The sequence below is a fragment of the Chaetura pelagica genome, unplaced genomic scaffold (assembly GCF_000747805.2).
Source record: "Chaetura pelagica isolate M959 unplaced genomic scaffold, ChaPel_1.0 scaffold76, whole genome shotgun sequence".
NCBI classification, from domain to species: domain Eukaryota; kingdom Metazoa; phylum Chordata; class Aves; order Apodiformes; family Apodidae; genus Chaetura; species Chaetura pelagica.
This window is the reverse complement of record NW_009970723.1, coordinates 2034173-2054122: the sequence shown is the minus strand read 5'-3', so window position 1 is coordinate 2054122 and position 19950 is coordinate 2034173. Positions and strand designations below refer to the sequence as shown.

Below are 19950 nucleotides of genomic sequence, written 5' to 3'. Positions count from 1 at the left end.
CCTATCTTCTTTGGACAGTCTTCAGGCAGTGTGGAGGGAGTGCTGCCTTGCTCTGCACTGAATCCCTGGCTGTGTTTAGGAGGTACTGGGAAAGAAGCAGATGAACTGACTGCTGTGGCTGGCAGGGAAGTCTTCTCTGAAGTGGTTGAGTTAGGGATGACAGGTAGCCTAGAAGTTGTCCTATAGCAGGTTTGGAAGGGTGGATTGCAGTTCTTTCTTCTTACAGACAGATTGGCTTGTACTTTGGGGTAAAGCCCATCAGTCTTCCCTAGGTGATGTGGAAGAAGCTTATTCAGTGAGACAGCTTCTTCATCACTGGGTAGGATTTGTAGCTAAGAATGAGTAAGGTGCAATACTCCTGTAAACTTCTGCAGGTAAGAGAGCAGGAGGCGGGTGTGTTTAGGTGGCTTGTTTGATGACTGTAAGGTAGATTAATCTGAGAAGAGAGAGTGGTTTGAAGTAAGGAGTGCTTGCATGGTTCCTCTCTTGGCAATTGCCTTAGAACAGTAATATTTCTAAAAGCTAGATAATTGTCTTGGGTAACTTCTGCGCTTGTGCTCATGCTGTGCATAAGCCAGGGCAAAGGCAGAATTTATGCCTCTCGCATGGAGGCTCAGATTTGCAGGGCTGCAGACCTGCCCTGTAAGCCCTTAAAGGCAGGACTAGAACAGTGTACTTTTCTCTCCAAGTACACTGAAGATGTGTTGGAGAGCTTGGCCTGTACGCACTTGTGTCTGTAATGGCGACAGGCTAGGTCTTAGACTGACAATGCAAATACTTCTAAGACCATGAAGCCAACTTTTGCAAAAGATGCAGGAAGAGTACCAGATTTTTTAAATTGATAATTTGGGGTAAAAATCATTGTAGGGAGTTTTTTGTAAATGGCAAGAACCTAAAGTGTTGACTCCAGTGAATGTCCTTAGCTGCAAAATAGTATTCCTGATTATTAGCAAGGATGAATGTATCTTCCTAAGGCTGTTAGGTCTTTTAGTTGTGTGGTAGCATTGACTAGTGTTAGATTGAATGATTCCCTGGGGTTGGGATAAGGTGGTAGCCTCACCATTACTTTCACTTTCTGTGTCAGCAGAGTAATGGTCTTCCAGTGTGCCACACCTGATAACTTGTCATTTTGTCTAATCCTGTTAGTACAATTACTGCCTGTGCCTTTTGTACAGAAGGAAGTCCCTGCCTGCTGAGTTACAGGAGGGAAGGCTGCAAAGCAGAATGGGTAACTATTCATGTCAGCATGCTTGGTTAATAGAGAGCGTATTATTACTTGTTACAGTTCTCTGCTGCCTCTGGATGCTTTAACTAGAATCTGTGATGAAAGCTTTGACCTTTGTCAGGTGAACTTTGCAGTATTTCTGGCAGATGCTGCAGCCGTGAGTCAGAAATACAGAGGGGCATTATATTTTCTTCTTTTCACTGGGTTTGGAAAATAGCAGAGACCTGTGTTTCAGGCTCCAGCACACTCATTGTTAAGAGCCTGCAGGTAGTCTGCAGCAGAAACCAATGTAGGTCTGCAGCCTAAAGGAGCTGCTCTTTAATTAGCTAGAAGGTCTGTCTGTTTCTGCACCCCTTGACTGCAGTGGAAATGAGAAGTTAAAACTTCAGAAGTGGTATGCTCTCTTCTTGTATCTGTAGGGAATATATGCTGCAAGGCTCCTTTGCTTTTACAGCTGTGAGCAGAGGGTGGTGTCATGTCCCTGATCAGCTCTATCTTAAAACATTGCTCTCATGGTGGGTTCCATTTGATAATGCTCCTCTATGTGCAGGCTGCAGTGAAGAGCCCAGGTGGAGATGTGGCCTTTGGAGGAAGTCATTGCTCAGCTGTAAAGGTGATCTGCAGTGGTAGTAAGCTTGTTTTTTCAGTGAAAGAATCTGACCATGGAGGAAAAATATAATATAGTGAAGCTTTGCAAAACTGTGCTGAGTGCCTCTTTTAGGTAAGGAACACTTCAGCTTCCCAGGGCTGTCTTAAACACTCAGTATTGTCAAGTGGCTTATGTAAGCTGATCTTTCTAAATGGCATACGTGTCAGAACATAAATACATTTAGTCAGGACCATGCATTCCAGTGTTACTGGTTCCTGGCATAACTGGCTGCTCTAAATGACTCTGGCTAGAGCTGTGTGCTTCAAAACCTTTTTTTTTTAAATTAAAAAAAAAACTACCAAAAACCCCTTATACCCTGATATGTTTAGCCTTGTAGGCAAAAATCATAATGCACATCAGCACTTTCATCAAATCTAGGTGGCTTATAGTGTAGCCTTCAGACACGAGTGCTGTGTTTTCCTCTTATGAGCTCCCTCACAGTGTGATACCTGGGCAGCAGAGACTGGGTTCTGCCTACTGATTATTACACTAATGGAAGGAGCTGCAGAAACAGTTAACATACGCAGAATTTTCCATTAATCAGAGGAAAAAGTCCTACACAGATGGTATATAGGATAGATTACGGCTAGTAATCCTTTTGTGTCCTAGAAGATTAAGGATATCCTGGTGTAGCTGCAGTCAGCTGACCTTTTTTTATTTAAATGATTGAAAACTCTTGATGCAGTTCTGCAGAGGACCAAGGCTCTTCCAGAACCCACGAATGGTGCACTGTGAATGTTTGTTAAAGGAACGGTTTGTTTAAGTCCAGCCCCAGTTACAAATTTACAGGATCTTAACTTTGCGGCATGTAAACAGCCACAGCCACAAGATGGCTAAGAAACCACTTGCTAAACAGCTCTGTCAAATCTAACAGAGGCGTAAGAGAGCTGAATTTTATGAGGAGGTACAGTGAATATCATGTGAAGAAACGGAGGGTTTCTGAATCCTGCTGCTTGGGTGGCCCCAGAAAGCAAAGATGAACGCTTTGGTGGAAGAAGAGGGCGGCTGCACATTGTGAATGTTCTGGCATGGATCTGTATGAGGATTACAAATCACCTTTCGATTTCAATGCTGGAGTGAACAGAAATTATCTTTACCTGTCGCCTGGCATAAACCTTTCTCCACCTGGATCACCTACACTGGCAAAGTCAGGTAACTTCCTGCTTTTTTAAAAAAAAAACACCCTCTATATGGAGAATTTAGTGATGTCTGTAAAAAAAGAGCTTATCAATTTAAGAATCCTTAAAATTTGCCTGAAATGCAGATATCAATGAAGGTAGAAGTTGACCTGCTTTTAACTCTGTTAGCTTAGTAGCTTTGATGTGTCTTGTAGATAGTACCTGAAGTACTATGCATTTACCAATTCCACTTTGTTTCTTAACTCAGTAGAAAGGCTGTTTGAGGGAAAATAAAATGAACAAAAGATTAGGAACAAAAGGGCAACTTCTGCAAGATTTGGGTAATTGGTCTAGTTTGACTATTAGGGTTTTCTGGGGGGAAGGTAGGAATTGCATACTTAGACTGTTCAGAGAGAGCTCTGAGGTCATACTAACATCTGCTCTTCCCTTGTACTAAAAATATCACTGATTAACAAAAATGCCCTCTAAAACCTTTACTTTGATCCATCTAGCATTTAGATTGCTAGAATCATACATCTGCAGATAATTAACGTATTTGCAGTGCCCTGAGGAAGCGGCTGCTGTAGTGGCATCTGTCTAGTGCTTACCCCTGCTAATGTCTAGTTGGTAACCTGTTGTACAGAACACTTACAGCCATGCCTGCTACCACATACCACATCCTAATCTGGTTTTACCACCTTTTCTGCCAGATGTAATCATCCAGTGTAATTAAAAATATAGAAAGGTTAGCCAGACTTCAGGTGTGACAAAGCAAGGCAAGGTTACAAAACTGCTGAATTTTTTTTTGGTGGGCTCATTCTTTACAATCATAGAAACATGCAGCCCTTGAGGAGCCTCCATGTGGCCTAAACCAAACCCCTCTGTGGACCAGATGGCCTAGTGGTCTCTGGGGAGCAGGGGTCAGCTTTCACTTCTGCAACTGCTGCATCTCCCACCTCTTCTGACCGGGAGAGCCATCCTCCATGTCTGGTGGTGATGCATCACCATGAGCACCAGCCTTTTCTGGGCTTGTTTTCTTTTTCATTCACTCTGAATTAATGTGTGATTAGTGTTTTGGAGAAGCCCAAGGACTTCCTCCCCCAGGTTGAAGAAATGTCTTGGTTTGGCTTTTTCACGGAGATAAATGGGAAGCACTTAAAATCTTGTCTTTATATATATATTGCAAAATAAATATCCTCTGTAGCGCTGTACATTACTCAGATGTTGGGGTGATCTTACAATCTTGAGACAGCTTGTTCTGAGCTCTAGCAAGTGCCTTTTTTCTTTAGCTTTACCAACTGTGTAGTGATAGCCAAAATGTTCATCCTGAGCATCTGACACAGAATATATCTGTCTAAAGATAAAGCTTTATTAAGGCCAGCCCTCCCCCAGCCCAAAGACTGCTCATCTGAAATTACCAGCACTTCCTTAAACAGCTAATGTTTACTGCTAATCTCTGAATTCAGGCCAGAAAGAGGTAGGCACTTCAGGTCAAAAAAGAGCATAAGCTTGGGTTGAAACCAACCAACGCAAACGCCAAGCCAGAGAACCTGAATGTAGATTGAATGACTCTAATGCTTTGCCTAATCTGGCAAATAATAGGGACTGAAGTGCCATTTCCCTGAACATAATCTGTGAAGTCCTACTAATTTGCTTATGTCTTTATTTGGTACATTTAATTAGATCTATTAAACTGCTGGGAGCATATGTTAATCTTAGGAATACAGAGACTTGAAAATTGACCTTAAAACTACTAAGTTTTCCCTAGATAAGTCTTCCCTTTTTTTTTTTTTCCCTGACAGAATTTTTGCTTCCTGGTCAGGCTGCCTGGCATGGCCTTCCTTCCCATAGCACAGATGAGCCCTGTGTCCTGTAGGTATTGAAGTGAACTGAGGAATGGGAGCAAAGCAAGCGCAGAGGTGAAAAGTAACAGGGGATCAGAGAGGAGGTGTCAGAATAAAGACTAGTGGGAAGGTGTTAGGATACTTCAAATGGGCCTAAAGAAAAAATAGGGTGGGGCAGGGGTGCAGAAGGCAAGGAGGGGAAGGTGTGGTTAGATGTACAATGTGAGATATGGAGGATTCTGATAGCAGTGATTTCCTGTTTCCCCAAAATATCTAGAAATGGGAAGGGGGGGGGAAAGATAATTCCCTTGCTTCTTAGCATTCTTTTAAGTTCAGTGTAGGCAAACAAGCAGCACAAACTTCTTAAAACACCAGTTTTCCAAAGAGAAGGTACACTCCCAAAACAGAAGCTATTGCTATGGCAGACAATCCAGTGTGTTTTCCTGCTGCTGGACTCACTTGATCTATTTTTGATGAGATAATCCAGATGACTCCTCATAACCAGATTGAACAGAGTTTCCGCTGGATGCACTAATGCTCTGGGTGTCAGCATGATCTTTGGAACTTGTAAACTTTCTGAAATGGCTTTTGCAAAGGCAAGCTCTGTAGTTGGGGCTGCAGATGAAGAACAAGGTCAGGTGTTGGAGACCAGTGTACTGGGGGGTTTTAGAGTGTCAGAAGAAATTGCAGTTTAAATTGTTAGCTTTCCTTCAGTATAGGCATATGTAATTAATAGGATATATAGCAATTTGAAAAAAGGTGTGGCATTCATAACCATCTGATGTGGCAAAAAGGAAATATAGTGATGTATAACAAAAATTACCTGGTAAACACAGATTGTTTTTTTTATTTTTATTTTTTTAGGTGCTGTAGTGCTGTGCTTTGATTTGGGCACTAGACTCAAACTTTTTATCTGCCCTCAATTCCTGCCAGAAAATAGCATATTGGAAAACCTGTAGGAACTACATTGTATTTATGTAAAAGATGGATGTAAATCTCTGGGAAAATTTGGTAGAGATGCCATAAGTAAACACAGATTGGGGTTTCAGTTGCTTTCTGGGTGCTTCCTTCTCAGAGAACTCTGTGTTAACTTACCGTTTACAAATGTTCTGCGCACATAGCAGTGTGCTTCTAGAGGACACAAATACAGGCAGAAAATACACTGTTTTGGAAAGAATTTGTGGAATTGAACTTTACCTCAGTTCAGTAACTTGATGAAGGACAAGGCCTCTTCATTTCTTAGGCTTGGCAGCTCCTAGGAGCACATTTCATAAAATACCTACAACTAACTACAGACTTGTAGAATCTTTTTTCCCCCTGACTTTTCAGTTGATCATGATGTAGCTATTTGATATCAAGTGTCACAGTAAAATCTAATGTTGGTCTTATGGCACATTAACGGAGTTTTTGTATTCCTAGACCAGATGGTATTATGCAATGCCATCAGAAGCTGCTGGAAATTAGGATGGACTTTTATCTGGTTAATTACTATAGTGAGTAGTAAGGGAACGATACTTAATATGTCTTCAACTTGCCTGGATCATATATTTATATACATATATATACATACACCCTTCCTACAAACAAACAATCATTCCATGTTAGCTTTTTTAATCTGTTTTAAGATTTGTATTTATTTTTTATTATATATAAAGCTATTTTACCTCTTGAGTAGAGAAATAGTTCTGGAAATCCACAACCACTCCAGCCAGTAGCATCTCTGCAATTGGTCTCTTTGCAAACTACAGCAGGATTCTTTAGCTCTGGCAAACTGTATGGTTTAAGTGTCAGCCACAAAGATTCAAAATGAGAAAGCTTTTGCTGGTAGCGTGTTTAAAGTTATGTAAGTGCAATCACTAAGGGCTAAGAATAAACAAATCTTTGAAGTGAGAGTGTCATAGTAACACAAATAATACCATTCTCCTTCCTGAAGCTGTGAAGGTGAAAGTTGAGTAAGACCATAGGGATGTTTGGGATTGATTCAGAAGACTTTGGCAGAGTTTTGGTTATTGGATTTGGAAGAGGAAGAGCAGCAGTGTGAGTGGATGCACACCCTCACCAGCCTTTTCTCAACACTCCACCTCTTTGTCTGAAGTGATAGCCTTTTGTTCCCAAGCTTCTTTTCTGGGCTTCTCATCTCTCTTACTGCCCAGGCACAAAACCAGCATCTTTCTTCAAGCTCACAATATCCATGACTTCCTAGTCACAGTGGTCATAGATAATAGGGACAGAGAGGTTGAGCGAGGTAGAGGAAAAGGGTTTGTACTTGCAGTGTAACCCTTTTCTCTGCTGTTGCTGAGCTTGCTAGTTGCCATGATTACTGAGAATGAGCATTTTTTAATCTAATTCAGAGAGCAGTGAGGGAGAGGAGCCTCTGCATTGGTCTTGAGCACTTCCAGAATTTCTATGCTGCATGAGCAAGAGAAAGAAGAGTGTATGTGGACTCCTGGGCACAGGTTGTGTAGAAACTACTGGTTGGGATGTAGTTTTTACCTTGGCGTCTGTCAGAGTAGTGGGATATGTTTGTGGTTTGGAAACTCTACCACCTTACCCCCACCCAGAAGGGGGAATTGGAAAAAAGAAAGGAGACCCGTGTGTTGAAGTGAAAACAGATCTAATAGCATAATAATGAACTAATACTAATCCCAACGCTAATGTAAGATACAAAGTTATACTTAGCCCCAAATCATGAGCTGTGCACGAACCAGAGCATCTTATCTCTCTTGTTCTCACGGACTCCACAGCCTCTCAAAACTACAGTTTCTCTGAACAGAAAAATTGTTTTGGAACTTTGTCCCAGCAAAATCAGGACAGTGGTTCTCAGCATGTTTCCAGTCTCCTATTACAGCCACAGTTGCAATCATATTGAGCTCTAAAATGCTGCTGGTTTCCTGTACACTGTAGTGCTTGGGGAGCATGACTTTGGTGTCCCCTCAGGCTTTCTTTGTGCACTGGCACAAAAGGACTGTACATTAACCTTGGCTGCTACATGGCAAACACATGATGATATGACTTTTAACTGTTTATTCACCTCAAGGGCTGCTGAGAAGTGACTCTATACCTGAGGTTGGAGAGGATGCTGCTGCTACAGTTAGTATGGCAGAAACACTCTCAGAAGAAGAACAGGATGAGCTAAGAAAAGAGCTTGCTAAGGTAAATCTCTTGCAAATACCTATTAAATTGGTTTTGAGAATGAAAATCTGTGATAATGCTGTCTTTAATGTACAGTTAATGCTTTGCATATTTATTGTGTGACTATCTAAAGTTGTGTCGGGCACTCCTGTATATTGTGGGGAGGGAAAGGGAAGGTGTCAAGGAGAAAAGAACATCCAGTTCTAGCTATGGGGAATTAAGCTAGACGTGCTGAGCATACAGGTCTTAAACCAAGATGCATAAATGCCTAACGCTTTTTTTCCACAAGTGAGAAGGGGGTAAATAAGCTGTCAAAGAGAACATGGTTGGAAGCCAAAAGCAGGTATTGTCTCAGATGGTGTGGAGTAACTAAAGCTGTTGTTTTCATGAAGGATGCTTTGCAGTGATATCCATGTAGTCACTGTTTAGCCACTGGCTAACCATATAACTGTTCTTGTCCATAGTTCATATAGCAGATTTTTTTTAAGAGCAAGTTAAAGTAGCACTGTTTGAAGGACAGATATTCAAGCCTGATACATGTATTCCAAAATTGTCAAAGTGAAGCTTTATTGAGTCACTAGTCATTTTTTTTTTCTTGTAGCTCTTTATGTCTGTCTTTAGAACCCTAATAAAAGACACTAACTTAAGGCTAAGGTTGACAGGTAAAGATTATGTGTGAAATAAGCACATTTAATACAGCCTTGGTTTTGGTAGTCATGAGTATTATTTTGTGCCAAACCAAACAACTGAAGGTGGCAGGGGAAATCTGATCCTGCTAGGGTGTGTCATGCTGGACTTTGGACAGGTATCCAGAACAAAGGTGCATTGAAAATACTTGGTATTTCCTCAAAGGAGCCTTTGAGGATGAGTGGGCAGCCTGACACTCCAGAGTAGGGTGGTCCAGTCTGGATGAAGAAGTGGTGTTGGATGTCTGCCTTTACCTTTGTACATAGAGACTTAGTGTGTCTCTCACATCTATACAGTCCACAGAATGTCATAGTAAAGCTCTTTTGACATTTCTGATTGTGCTCTAGTCATGCTTCTGTGAAAGGCTTAAGCGATCATCTGTGAAAAGAAGGAAGTATACAAACAATACAGTTTTCTAGTTGCTGAGCAGGTGCTGCATTTTTGTAGTGGGTTTTATGGTCGATTTTTTTTCTGGGTAGGGGGGCTGTTTGGGTTTGGTTTTTTTTGGATGTTCTGTTCGGGTTTTTTTAACTGCTCAGTCTGCCACCATTTCCACCCTGGTCTGGGGACAGCATTCCTGTGGCTGCATTTAGCCTGCAGTTGCTGGCTTCAGCCACAAAAGCACGTTTCTGTTGAAGCAAGGAGACAAACTTGTGTATGGCACAGACACGCTTTGAGCTTCCTGATACTGGTCACACATTGATACTTCTGACGTGGAAGGAGAGTACAGGCTTGGCAATTGTCCCAGGTTTGACTAATCTTCAAGTTTCACATAGGCTAATGTTGCCTAAAGGTAATGAATTCTAAATATACAGTCTTTAGTTACCAAGTTCTTTGTGCATATTCCAGTACTATAGCTAGCTGCAGGTAGATGACTTTCTCACTAACTAGTTCTTGTTGCAGACTATGTTGGTTTTCCCTTTTAGTACTTAGAAACAACTGTGAGGCAATGTTAAAAACTCATTGGCCCTTCTATTACTGATGCTTACTAGATGTTTTATTAAACACATAGCTAAATGGCTGGGTATATTTCTTGTTAACCTTTCTCTCATCAACTCTGCTGCCACAGGTGGAAGAGGAAATCCAGACACTCTCACAAGTGCTGGCTGCCAAAGAGAAGCATCTAGCAGAAATAAAGAGAAAGCTGGGAATTAACTCATTACAGGAACTAAGGCAGAACATTACCAAAAGCTGGCAAGATGTTACATCAACCACGGCGTATGTACCAGTTCACAGTGATTGTTTCAGCTGTTGATGTGAAAACTATGTAGTTCTCATGTCATGTCTCAACCCTCTGTTCTTGTGAAATGAGTTAGATAACACAAAGTTAAGTTCCACTGACATTTACCTGGAAAAATGATCACAGATTTCTTTCAAGAAAGCCACAATTAGCCATATCTCCTGCAAAATAAGAATGAATGACTACAATATGGGCAATTCTAAGACTTTTTTTTCCTAACAGACTTGAGATACCATTACTGAGATACCAAGGTGTCCTAAGCCCGACATAATACCTTTCTTTTCAGGCCTGAAAGATTGTTGTAAACTGAGCTGATGCAGGAAGAGTGCAAAGTCACTGTTAATGTTCTTGCCAAGCACAATTGTTAGCTTAAGGTCTAGAGTGAACTGCCTCCTGCAATTATTGACTATACAGAATGTAACAGGATGTGCCACGATGAATTTTATTGACAAAACCATTTGGTACAAGATATTAGATGCTTGGCACAAGAAATAGACCTCTGTTCTTTTTTGCTGCATGAACAAGGTGGTGGGTGTTTTGGTGAGGTTTTTTTTTGTTGTTGTGTTGGGGTGTTTTGTTGTTGGTTGGTTGGTTGTTTTTTTTAAGTCCTACAGTAGCAGAGAGTCTCTGTTCTGGAGGCGGAGTAGGAGGTGCCTGTTGGTGAAGCTGATCTAAAGTCTGAGGTGGCAGAGATGCTGTAGCCAGAAGGGACTGCAGTGACTCAAAATAATCTCTTAAGTAGCTTGTCCATTTGACCTCAGAGTTGAAGTATACCTCTGGGTTTGCACTAAAAGGTTCCTTATGTTTTCTATTAAAGTAACTACAGACTTAATTTTGTTTGAACACAGATACAAGAGAACATCAGAAACCCTGTCTCAGGCTGGTCAGAAGGCTTCTGCAGCTTTTTCATCTGTTGGTTCAGTCATAACGAAGAAGTTTGAGGATGTTAGGTAGGTTTCTTTAGCTTTTTCCCAAGTAGTTGCATTTATGATTAAAGCAGGTGATCACTGAAATAAATTTATGGTGTTAACATATTGAGCACTTCTAAAAGTCTATCACGAACACTCAGTGTCTTATTTAAGGAGTGCTGAGTGACTTGCTGCAAAATCTGCTTGCATGTCCTCAATGATGCAGAAGAGTTCTGTAGTGTGTATTTTATATATATGCAAGAGAAGTAATGATGCTGTTACCTCCACTTATACTCTTATTTTTCTGGTAAGATTGCAGGTGGCAGCACCTCTGCCTGCTTCTGTGTGATGCACTTAGCATTGTTTCTCCTTCTCTTACTTTCTCAGTTTGTGCAATGCTACATTTAAACAACTAATGTCTTCAACTGTTTGTGGTTTGGTTGGGTTTTTTTAGGGTTTTTTTGTGTCTTGTGTGTGGATTCCTTTCAGATGTGTTTTATTTCTTCGTAAACTGTTCTACCTCATAGCAGCGGCTTGGTTTTATTACCTTTTTAATAAACAATTGGCACTTTTTATTTCTGAAATATTTGCATACAATGTATTTTGACTTTGTGCCAAATGACACAGCCTTTCATTAGGTAAGTTTGTTGGTAATTTTTAGCACTGTTCTGAGCTGCATGCAAAATTTGAATCATATCCTTACTTTACAATTCTTTGATAATATAATTTTTATGACTGGAATGTATATAGCTACTCATCTTTTCTTGTAACTTGTGAATAGTTAATCAAACTTATTTTTCAGTTATTGGACAAATAAAAATGGACACATTTTAACAGAATATTGCTGCAGTGGAAAGCAGTGTAATAAAATCAGCCCTCAATTTTAACGTGCTGCCATTAACCTCTTCATTGCTTTTTGAAGTCTAGTGAGAAAACGCTTTTGAGCAGCTACACAGTTACATATTTTTCTTCAGATTTATCAGAACTTCCTTTTTCTCTTTAATGCTTACTCTGGCATTGTGCAGACTACAGGCATTTTCACATTCCTTTAGGTAAGGTGGACACAAGAATTGTTTCTGAAACTAAGCATGTAGTCAGACTTTAAAGTCTTTAACTAAGTTTTCTCTGTGAAAGGTTATTTATTTATTTTTTTTCTCCAGTGTTAGTTAATGTAAAACCCAAGGTCTAATGTCAGGGAAGATGTTTCTTGATGTTCACCTGGTAACTATCCTGGAACATGAAATCTTGAGAATACATATTAATCAGTTATTTTCTCTTTCTTGTAAGAAAGGAATCTGTTAACATGATTCTGGAAGATTTTTTTTTAAGGAGATAGAATATGGTTTTGAGGTCAATGGCATGCAGATTTTCTCCTCTTTGTCTGGACAGTGTTTGTGCCTTTTTTTGTCTGTTTAGCATTTGTCTGTTTTGTTGTTTAGCATTGTGACTCTAATAAAATCACTGGAGTTTAAATGTAAAATGATTTATGTGTTGTCCAGTGAAACACTCCTTATCTTTGAGTTTATTACTTTAGCAGCTGCAGACACTGAGTATTATAGTTACCTTTGTCTGCATTGCCTTTTATCTGCCTACTCTAAGCAAATATTCAATGTTAAATTGTCAATAGTTAAAATTCCTGTTTCTGTCCATTGCCTCTTAGGCTATCTATGTACACCTCTTGAGTATGGCTTCATCTTTTTTGTGTTCACACTAAGTAGCTAGAGACATCAGCAGGATCTCCATAAAGATGTAGGGATCTGGCCCCAGAACACTGACTAGGAGCTAAAGCCCCAGGGGCAGTCCCTGGGGAAATGGGCAGTGGCACAGGGCACTATCAGACTCTTGAAGTGAGCTAAATTTGCTCAAGTATAAGAATAGTAGCAGCCTGTCTGAAATATCTCCCCCCCCACTTAGCATCAGTAAGACGAAGGAAGCCTGGGGGATATCTGGAGGATGTCTCTATACCTTTTGATGCAGAGCTCAGCAGTTCACTTATCAGGGTTCACCGTTCTTTCTTAGGACTGTGGTGTTCCCTTACTAGTACTAGACTATTGCATTTGACAAGGACAAGCACAGACTCATAGGCCTCTTTTGGCTTCAGGAATTTAATACTTCAAAAGAAGTGTGTCCTAATTATTCAAGTTAGTGCCTAGGTGGATAATGAATGAGTACTCTCCATCAGAAACTGGGCCACTGGGAGGCAATGTAGCACAGCCAGAGGAGTATGGTTGTAAACTCAGAAACCGTTCGGTTTAAAAAAGAAGGTGGGAAGAATTAGTGCTGTCCAAGATCTTAGTTGCACTTAAACAGATTTAAAGGCTGTGAGTTTTTTTGCTTTCATGAGGATTAAGTTCATTTGGGATTCAACCAGTGAATTCAGGTCCCAGGGTTATGTCATTACTCAAGTGGTGTCTACTGCAGAATTCGGTACTTTAGAAAGCTTTAGATGCCTAGGTTCTTTCCTTGAAATAAGAATTGATGAGCCTGATACATACTTGAACAAACACTGAATATGCAGATGCTTTTTTAGTATTTAACTCTTATGTGGCTTCTTTATCATTGTTTCACTTTTTTTGTATTGTTTTAGCTTAGGGACTTCTCAGCTGTAATGACATGATTTCTTCTGTGTTGCACTATTTCCATACGTTCCATGCAGCAAATATCACATGCAGGTCTTCATTCTTGTGCTGCAAAGTGATTTTGGAGGGAATTGCTAAAGGGAGTAAGGCAGCTGGTGGAGCTCTGAGCTTGGAAAGTACTGAAACAGAGAGGCAAAGAGAGGACTCAGTGCAAAGTCAGCATATTATTGCTTCCTTTTTGTATTTGTTTTCTTTGGTTTTTGGTATGCTGAATATGAACTCTGTTCCTTCTTAGGCTTCACTTAATACCTTCATTTCCCTTTATAAGAATGTCTTGTACTTTTCATGAGCTAGCCATCTTTGTGTATGCAACATCAGTATTACGTGCAAAAAAGTACCAAGATGTAGCACTCTGCAGACTTCCTCAGCAGTCATGACTTTGCACTTAGCTCCTCTTGCACTGTATCCATATTGTGGAGCAGAAGTCCTCATCTTTGTCTTGTTCTGAAATTGCAGAATAACTTTCTTCACTTCAACAGATTGCTTTGGAAATCTCCTAAATATCATAATTTATCAGTATATTGGCTGAAAACCTAACTATTAACAAAAGCAAGTAACTAGTTCTTATGATTCTTAAGCCCATGTTTTCCAGGCAGGGACTCTGGCATACCTCACTCTGCATTTTGAAAATGTGAGGGAGTGTAGTAGCTGTAAAAATAATTGTGTAAAGGATAATAAAGCTTTTAATGCACTACAAAATATATGGAAGGCTGGAGAGCAACTTCTTGTGCCTCTTTTGGTTTTAGGGTTTGTTTTTAAAAGCTCGGGGGTTTGCTTGTGAGCATTTTAAAAAGGGCTTCTCTTCTTCAAACTGCCCAACTTGATTGCCTAGTTGAGTGAGTGCTTCGATGTGGCATTCTGTCCTTTGTGAAAAGAAAAACATTTTTAAAGCTCTTCAAGGGGAAATTGTGCTTCTTCGCACTACTTGAAGAACAGGTGATTTGAGGTATAAAAAGATGAACTTCATTTATCTAATGCAGTTCTCTTGTAAACCATCATTAAACTATATACTACCTTATGGTGACATTTTACAGAATAGATATTGAGAATATGCATGTGTATTGTACAACAGCAAGTAAATCCTTCACAAATGTACAAATAGTTCTTCCATTAGATTATCTCTATACAAGAAACATTTAACAACATGTAAGACTAATTTGTGTTAAGAGTAAACAAGGATTTTCTAGAATATGGAACTAAATTAGATTCCAGGTGGTCTTGAAGTTACTTGGGAGCTCCTTAATCTATATCCAGTCACCTTCTAGGAGTAGATGTGTGTTGTCACTCATCAAGTAGTAACTGTATAACAAAACTGGCAGGTTACAGAAATCCTCCATGAATTTCAGAACAAGGTTGAGATTAGGACTTTCTTCCTGTCCCCAGCATAAACCTGACCTTGAAATATAGATTGATGTGACTGCTCTTACTACATAACTTATATTGATGAGTAGATAATTTGTATTGCTGATTGTGGAAATCTTATATGGAATTGAAATGGAAGCCTTCTGAAGGTAGCTATAATTCTTTCAGTAGGAAGATTAGTTCACTGATAAGAATCTTGAGTGTTCACTTTCTACTTGATATTGTCAAAACTGTAAATGCAGCATGACTCACTGCTTGAGGAACTTAATGAGTAGACAGACTGTTGCAGCTTACCAGAATACATACTTTAGCATGGCACTTGGATCTGTCTAAAAAAGGAAGAAGGTGTTGCAGCTTTTGCTCTGTTGTTTTTGTATGTGTGCATGGCTAAGCGATTCTAAAAAAGCAAACCCAAGCAGTTACTGTGTAACACTGTGTAAGGCTGCTTGGCTATTTGCCAAAGATAGTATCCAGAAGTCCGCTCTCTCAGCCAATTTCTTCTCAGTCTGTCACTTGAACTAACTTCTCACTTTCTTTTTTCTTAATGCTGGCATTTAGTATACGCTCCATACAACATTCCATTAGCATGCCTATTATGAGGTAATGTATGCATAATCCAGCTGTTTGGTTTCTTTATTTTCATGTGTGAAATCAAGTAAAATTTAACTTAAGTAAACTAATACAGATTTAAAAGCAGACAAAGAAAACCCTCACCGAACTTGGTAAAGGATTTCCTGTGCTAACATAGAGTATAAAACTTACTTTATTTCTGCTTAACGGTGGTCGTTATCACACATCTGGAATGTGTCCTGCTGTTTGGAGAACTATAACAACTTTTCCCTGCCCATCAGAAATGTAATGCTACTAAATTGTTCCAAGTGTAAAAGGTAATACCTTGGCACCTGTTTTAGAACAATGAAAGTGATTAAAAAATATTGTGGTTTCTCAAAAAGTCTCTTGTTGACTTGGAGTGCTTGTCTTTTCTTTCTTCTTGCTTGGCATTTTGTCCCTCCATCTCCTGAGAGAGTCTGGTTTGATATATGTGTGTGTGTCACTGTGTGCTTTCCCAAATAAAAGAAAGCTTCTAAGTGTGGGTGGCCTACACAAATGCCAAGCAAAGGAGGAAGGGAAGCTTAACACCTCTTGGAAAAACCCTCCTGTCTTTCATCTTTATATAATAGTTTTATTTTTTTTTTTGTCTGCTATGAATCCTCAGTCCTGGTCCACTGAAGGCAAACAGTTTTTGTCCTGCATAAAGGCAGAAAAAGGTGTATAAGCTATTGCACACTTTTGCAAATGGCATTGACAGCTAGTCAGGGCACTAATAAGTCACTTGTTTGGCCCTTATAAATAATACACCGGCTTTCAGCATTGAAAATCCCAAGCTGTCCTGCTCTTCATGTGCAGAACTTGCCATTTGTAATTCCAGCTGTCCCCAGCACTTAAAAGGCAAGGGGGAGTCTCCCTTAAATTTAACATGTTAGCAGAAGAGACCACTGCAAACTGTATTTTGTTAATTGAACACACAGCCTATTAAACTATTTTTCCTGTAACAAGTAAAGAAACTAATGACAAGCTTTCTTCAGCAATAATGTACTAAACTATCCAGAGTGGTGACTCAGCTTTTCCAAACAAATCCTTTAAGCCAGAAACCTGTTTGTAATCACTGTTTGAAATCACTGGGAATAATAAGCTAAACCTAAAATACTTGCTAGTTAACCCTTCCACATTGTGATGAAAGAGCCTAGTAAAAACATTGCCAGAGATAGAAATGAGCTACAGCCTGTGCTTGAATTTTAGTTTTGTAGTCCTTGGGGAGATTAAAACTTATTTTTAGGCTACCCTTTTTAAACAAGGAGAGAGCCCCAAAGAAACAAAACTCACGTTGACATTGGAAAAAGGAACTGCCTGCTTGTTTTCTGGTATTTATAGACTAACAAGATATGTTTTTAATTCTGCGGTTCCGTTTATTTTCCTAGAAATTCTCCTACTTTCAAATCCTTTGAGGAAAAAGTTGAAAGCCTGAAGGTAAGCATTACTAAAACATCTTGGTGATTGTGGAGCTGTGGATGTGGAGAAAAGACTGAACTGGACTCTGGGTAGCCTGTGTTTGGTTATTGGTAGAGTCTTGATGATACTTGGATGACATCTTTTTAAGTACTGTGGAAATGGTTTCTCTGCCTAATGATTTGAGAATAAAAAATGAGCTTGCTGCATCTCTTATGGGAGGATGCCTTTAACTAGCAGGACTAACAGCTATTATTATGTATCCAAAATCTAGTCTTTTATTTCCTTGCCTTCCTAAGGATTAGTATTCTACACAGGAATATAGTCTGTGAAGTTTCTCATTTCTTGCACAAAATGTGCAAGGTCTTTGTACAGAGATGTAAAATTTGCTGAGAAAAGCCTCAGGTGCCAGAAACAACGATTAATAGCTTCTCTACATAAAAAAAAAAAAAGTCCCTTAAAAGATAACTAATATGTGTAACTGGAACCAGATTAGACTGTTCTTGTGGGAACACTGGTTTGGATGAGAAACATGCAAGTGATGGCATGGGGAACTAGGCATTCCCTTGAAAACGAGTTGGCATTAGCACTCCTGCCATCCCACAGGGTATATACCATAGAGGGAAGTGAAAAGGCACATGTTACCTGAATGAAGTAAAATAGTTGCAGTGCTTCACTGAATATCTCAAGAATTGCTGTTGAGACTGAAAACTGTTTAAGGTTCTCTGTCTTTCAAAGCCTAAATGGCTTGAAGGCCTTGCATACCTGTATCCATTTTGAGCTGAGTGTGTGTCAACCTTCATGCACCCTGGAATCAGAGCTGCTTTGTGCTTTGCTATCTGGAAGTCAAAGGGAAACTGCTATGTTCATCTGCTGGTGGTGATTGCTTTCTGCATGATACCTGAAGACTTGTCTCTTGAGTATTGTGGAGGTAGCTCAGTCCTGAAAAAGCTGCTCTGCTGAAAAGAGTTATTAAACTTTTTGATGCAGAGGTACTGGTTTTACACAGCTAACAATTTTTGGCATGACAAGTGACTGCAATTCTATGTCTGTGTTCTAGTCTAAAGTTGGAGGAGGCAAACCTGCTGGGGGTGACTTTGGCGAAGTTCTCAACTCTGCTGCCAATGCCAGTGCCACAGAAACCATTGCAGAACAGACACAGGAGGAGACCCCCTGAGATTCCTGCCACTGTCCTGCTACCCACTGCCAGATGCTGCAAGCAAGAACTAAGCACACTTGTAACATTATTTGCTCTCTTTCCACCAGATGTGCTTTTATTTAGCATGTAGATATTTTACCAGATTAACTGATATCAGGCTTGTTTGTGGGTTCAGAATATTTTTGAAACTAAAATACATGGTTTGGGATTTTGTGTGGGAGGGGGAATTTGTATGCCTTTTGAGCATTTAATGGACTTACTGTAATTTGAAGGTAACCTTTAAAATATAGCAATGAGAAAAATCTCTTTTAAGAAGTTAATTATACTGTACATATACTGTAGATACATAATTCCTTTTGAATCTGTAACTACTGCTCATCTTAATCATTATGAATCTACTGCTGCTGCTGCCAAACTGAAGCTTGCTCCTTCACTCCCTTGTGTTCATTTCAGTCACATGTTGCCTGCATGGGACACAGGACTAGGAGGGTCACTCGCAGCTCAAGAAAGGACTTTCACTTCAGCAGGCTTTAAACATGTTACTCAGAGCAGGATTACATACAGTTAGGAACGTACTGGTTTTATGAGCGTGTTCCTCATACAACACATACAACAGATGCAGATAGGGTAGTATGTAACATTTAAAACCTACTGATTTATCTGTGGATTATCTATCTAGGAGACTGCTGGCCATCACAAATGGAAGCAAGATGCCTAATATGGTTCAGTGACAAAAAACATCTTGCAGTCTCGTTTGTTGTACATATTAATGTGGTAAGATACACTCTTCTGAACTTCTGATTGTTTGTGAAATAGATTAATCTCAATTCACACATGGTGGTGTCACACTTATGCTAATGAAGCACGGACTGACTGTAAGAAAATAAGCCTGAGCATGAAAGTGGTTCTTTTGTAAGGCATGGAGAGACTTGCTCTCAGATGCTAACATTGTTTTCCTGACAGGCCACCCGTTGAAAACATCTGCTAAACCATCTTACTTTTCTTAAGTGTTGAAGGCCTGTACCACTGGTGTCCCCTTTCCCGAGACCCCAGAAATCTGTATCAAGGGGCACACAGTGTCGTGCTGCAGCATAGCTCTCTCACAAGATCTGTTCTCCTACTTGTTGCTTTATCTGATGTACTCTTCCAGTTTCTTGTATTTCTCCGTTTCCAGCACATGGCGTCAGTTAGAACTTTTGGCAAGTGTTTTATCACTGTGCTTGGAACTGGAAACAAGTTTTGAAACATCTGTGTGAAATCCGTGAAATCTCAACTGCCACAGGTGTCTGGATGGAAAAAGAAGTTTGCTCCTGACAGCCTTGTTCGCATGTCAGATGTAGCGTATGTGCTTAATTACATGTGAGAAGCTTAATAAAAACCTGTATGTGAGGAATGTATCGTCCTGTGAATATGGAGGATTACGTAAGCTTGGCATTTCTAAAGAAGATGAGGCCTAGACTTCTAGTGGCTGACATGAAAGTAAACTGTCCTGATTTGCACTGGGAAGTTGGGGAAATGGGTTCAGATGTACCCTTAGCCTGATCTCCCTCTGTGGTGTCAGTACCACCGTGGGGCACGCCCTTCTGGAACATTCTCTGCGTTGTACAGGTTCTTTATTTACCTCACTGACGATCAGAAGGGTTCTCAAGCCCTGAGCTGGGCTTTCTGGCTTACGAAGGAAGATTATCTGAAGGCGAGGTGGCTGCGGTGCTGGGCCTGCCCCTCCGCCCTCGGCTTTGCAGCTCTGCCTGCGCCCTTCCCTCGAGCGCCAGCAGCCTCGGGGCGCCCGTCGCAATTCCAGCTTTACTTCCAGGGGTGTGCGTGCTCACCTTTCTCCCTTCCCCTGAGGCAGAGCTGCCGCCCTCCCTGCCCTCGGCCTGCGGGGCCGGGCCCGGGGGGGCAGGACGGGGCAGAGCGGAGCCGCCCTCAGCCAAGATGGCGGCGGCGGCCTCAGCCGGGCCCTGCGCACGCGCCGTCGGT

At 40.5% G+C, this 19950-nt stretch overlaps 1 protein-coding gene across 3 annotated transcripts in view; it reads left to right on the top strand.

Moving 5' to 3' along the window:
- The first annotated feature begins 2557 nt into the window (after positions 1 to 2557).
- TPD52 (tumor protein D52) overlaps positions 2558 to 19950 on the top strand; it is a 91810-nt gene continuing 74417 nt past the window's right edge. The window contains exons 1-7 of one of the 3 annotated variants that reach the window (XM_010006395.1): positions 2558 to 3026; positions 7874 to 7989; positions 9725 to 9873; positions 10744 to 10845; positions 15363 to 15404; positions 16784 to 16832; positions 17872 to 18185. In XM_010006395.1, coding sequence (XP_010004697.1) covers positions 2903 to 3026; positions 7874 to 7989; positions 9725 to 9873; positions 10744 to 10845; positions 15363 to 15404; positions 16784 to 16832; positions 17872 to 17988 — 699 coding nt within the window. In that variant the 5' untranslated portion in view covers positions 2558 to 2902 and the 3' untranslated portion in view covers positions 17989 to 18185. Of the gene's footprint in view, positions 3027 to 7873; positions 7990 to 9724; positions 9874 to 10743; positions 10846 to 15362; positions 15405 to 16783; positions 16833 to 17871; positions 18342 to 19950 lie in introns of those variants that run through there. The other 2 variants (XM_010006396.1, XM_010006394.1) reach the window with 2 other exon arrangements.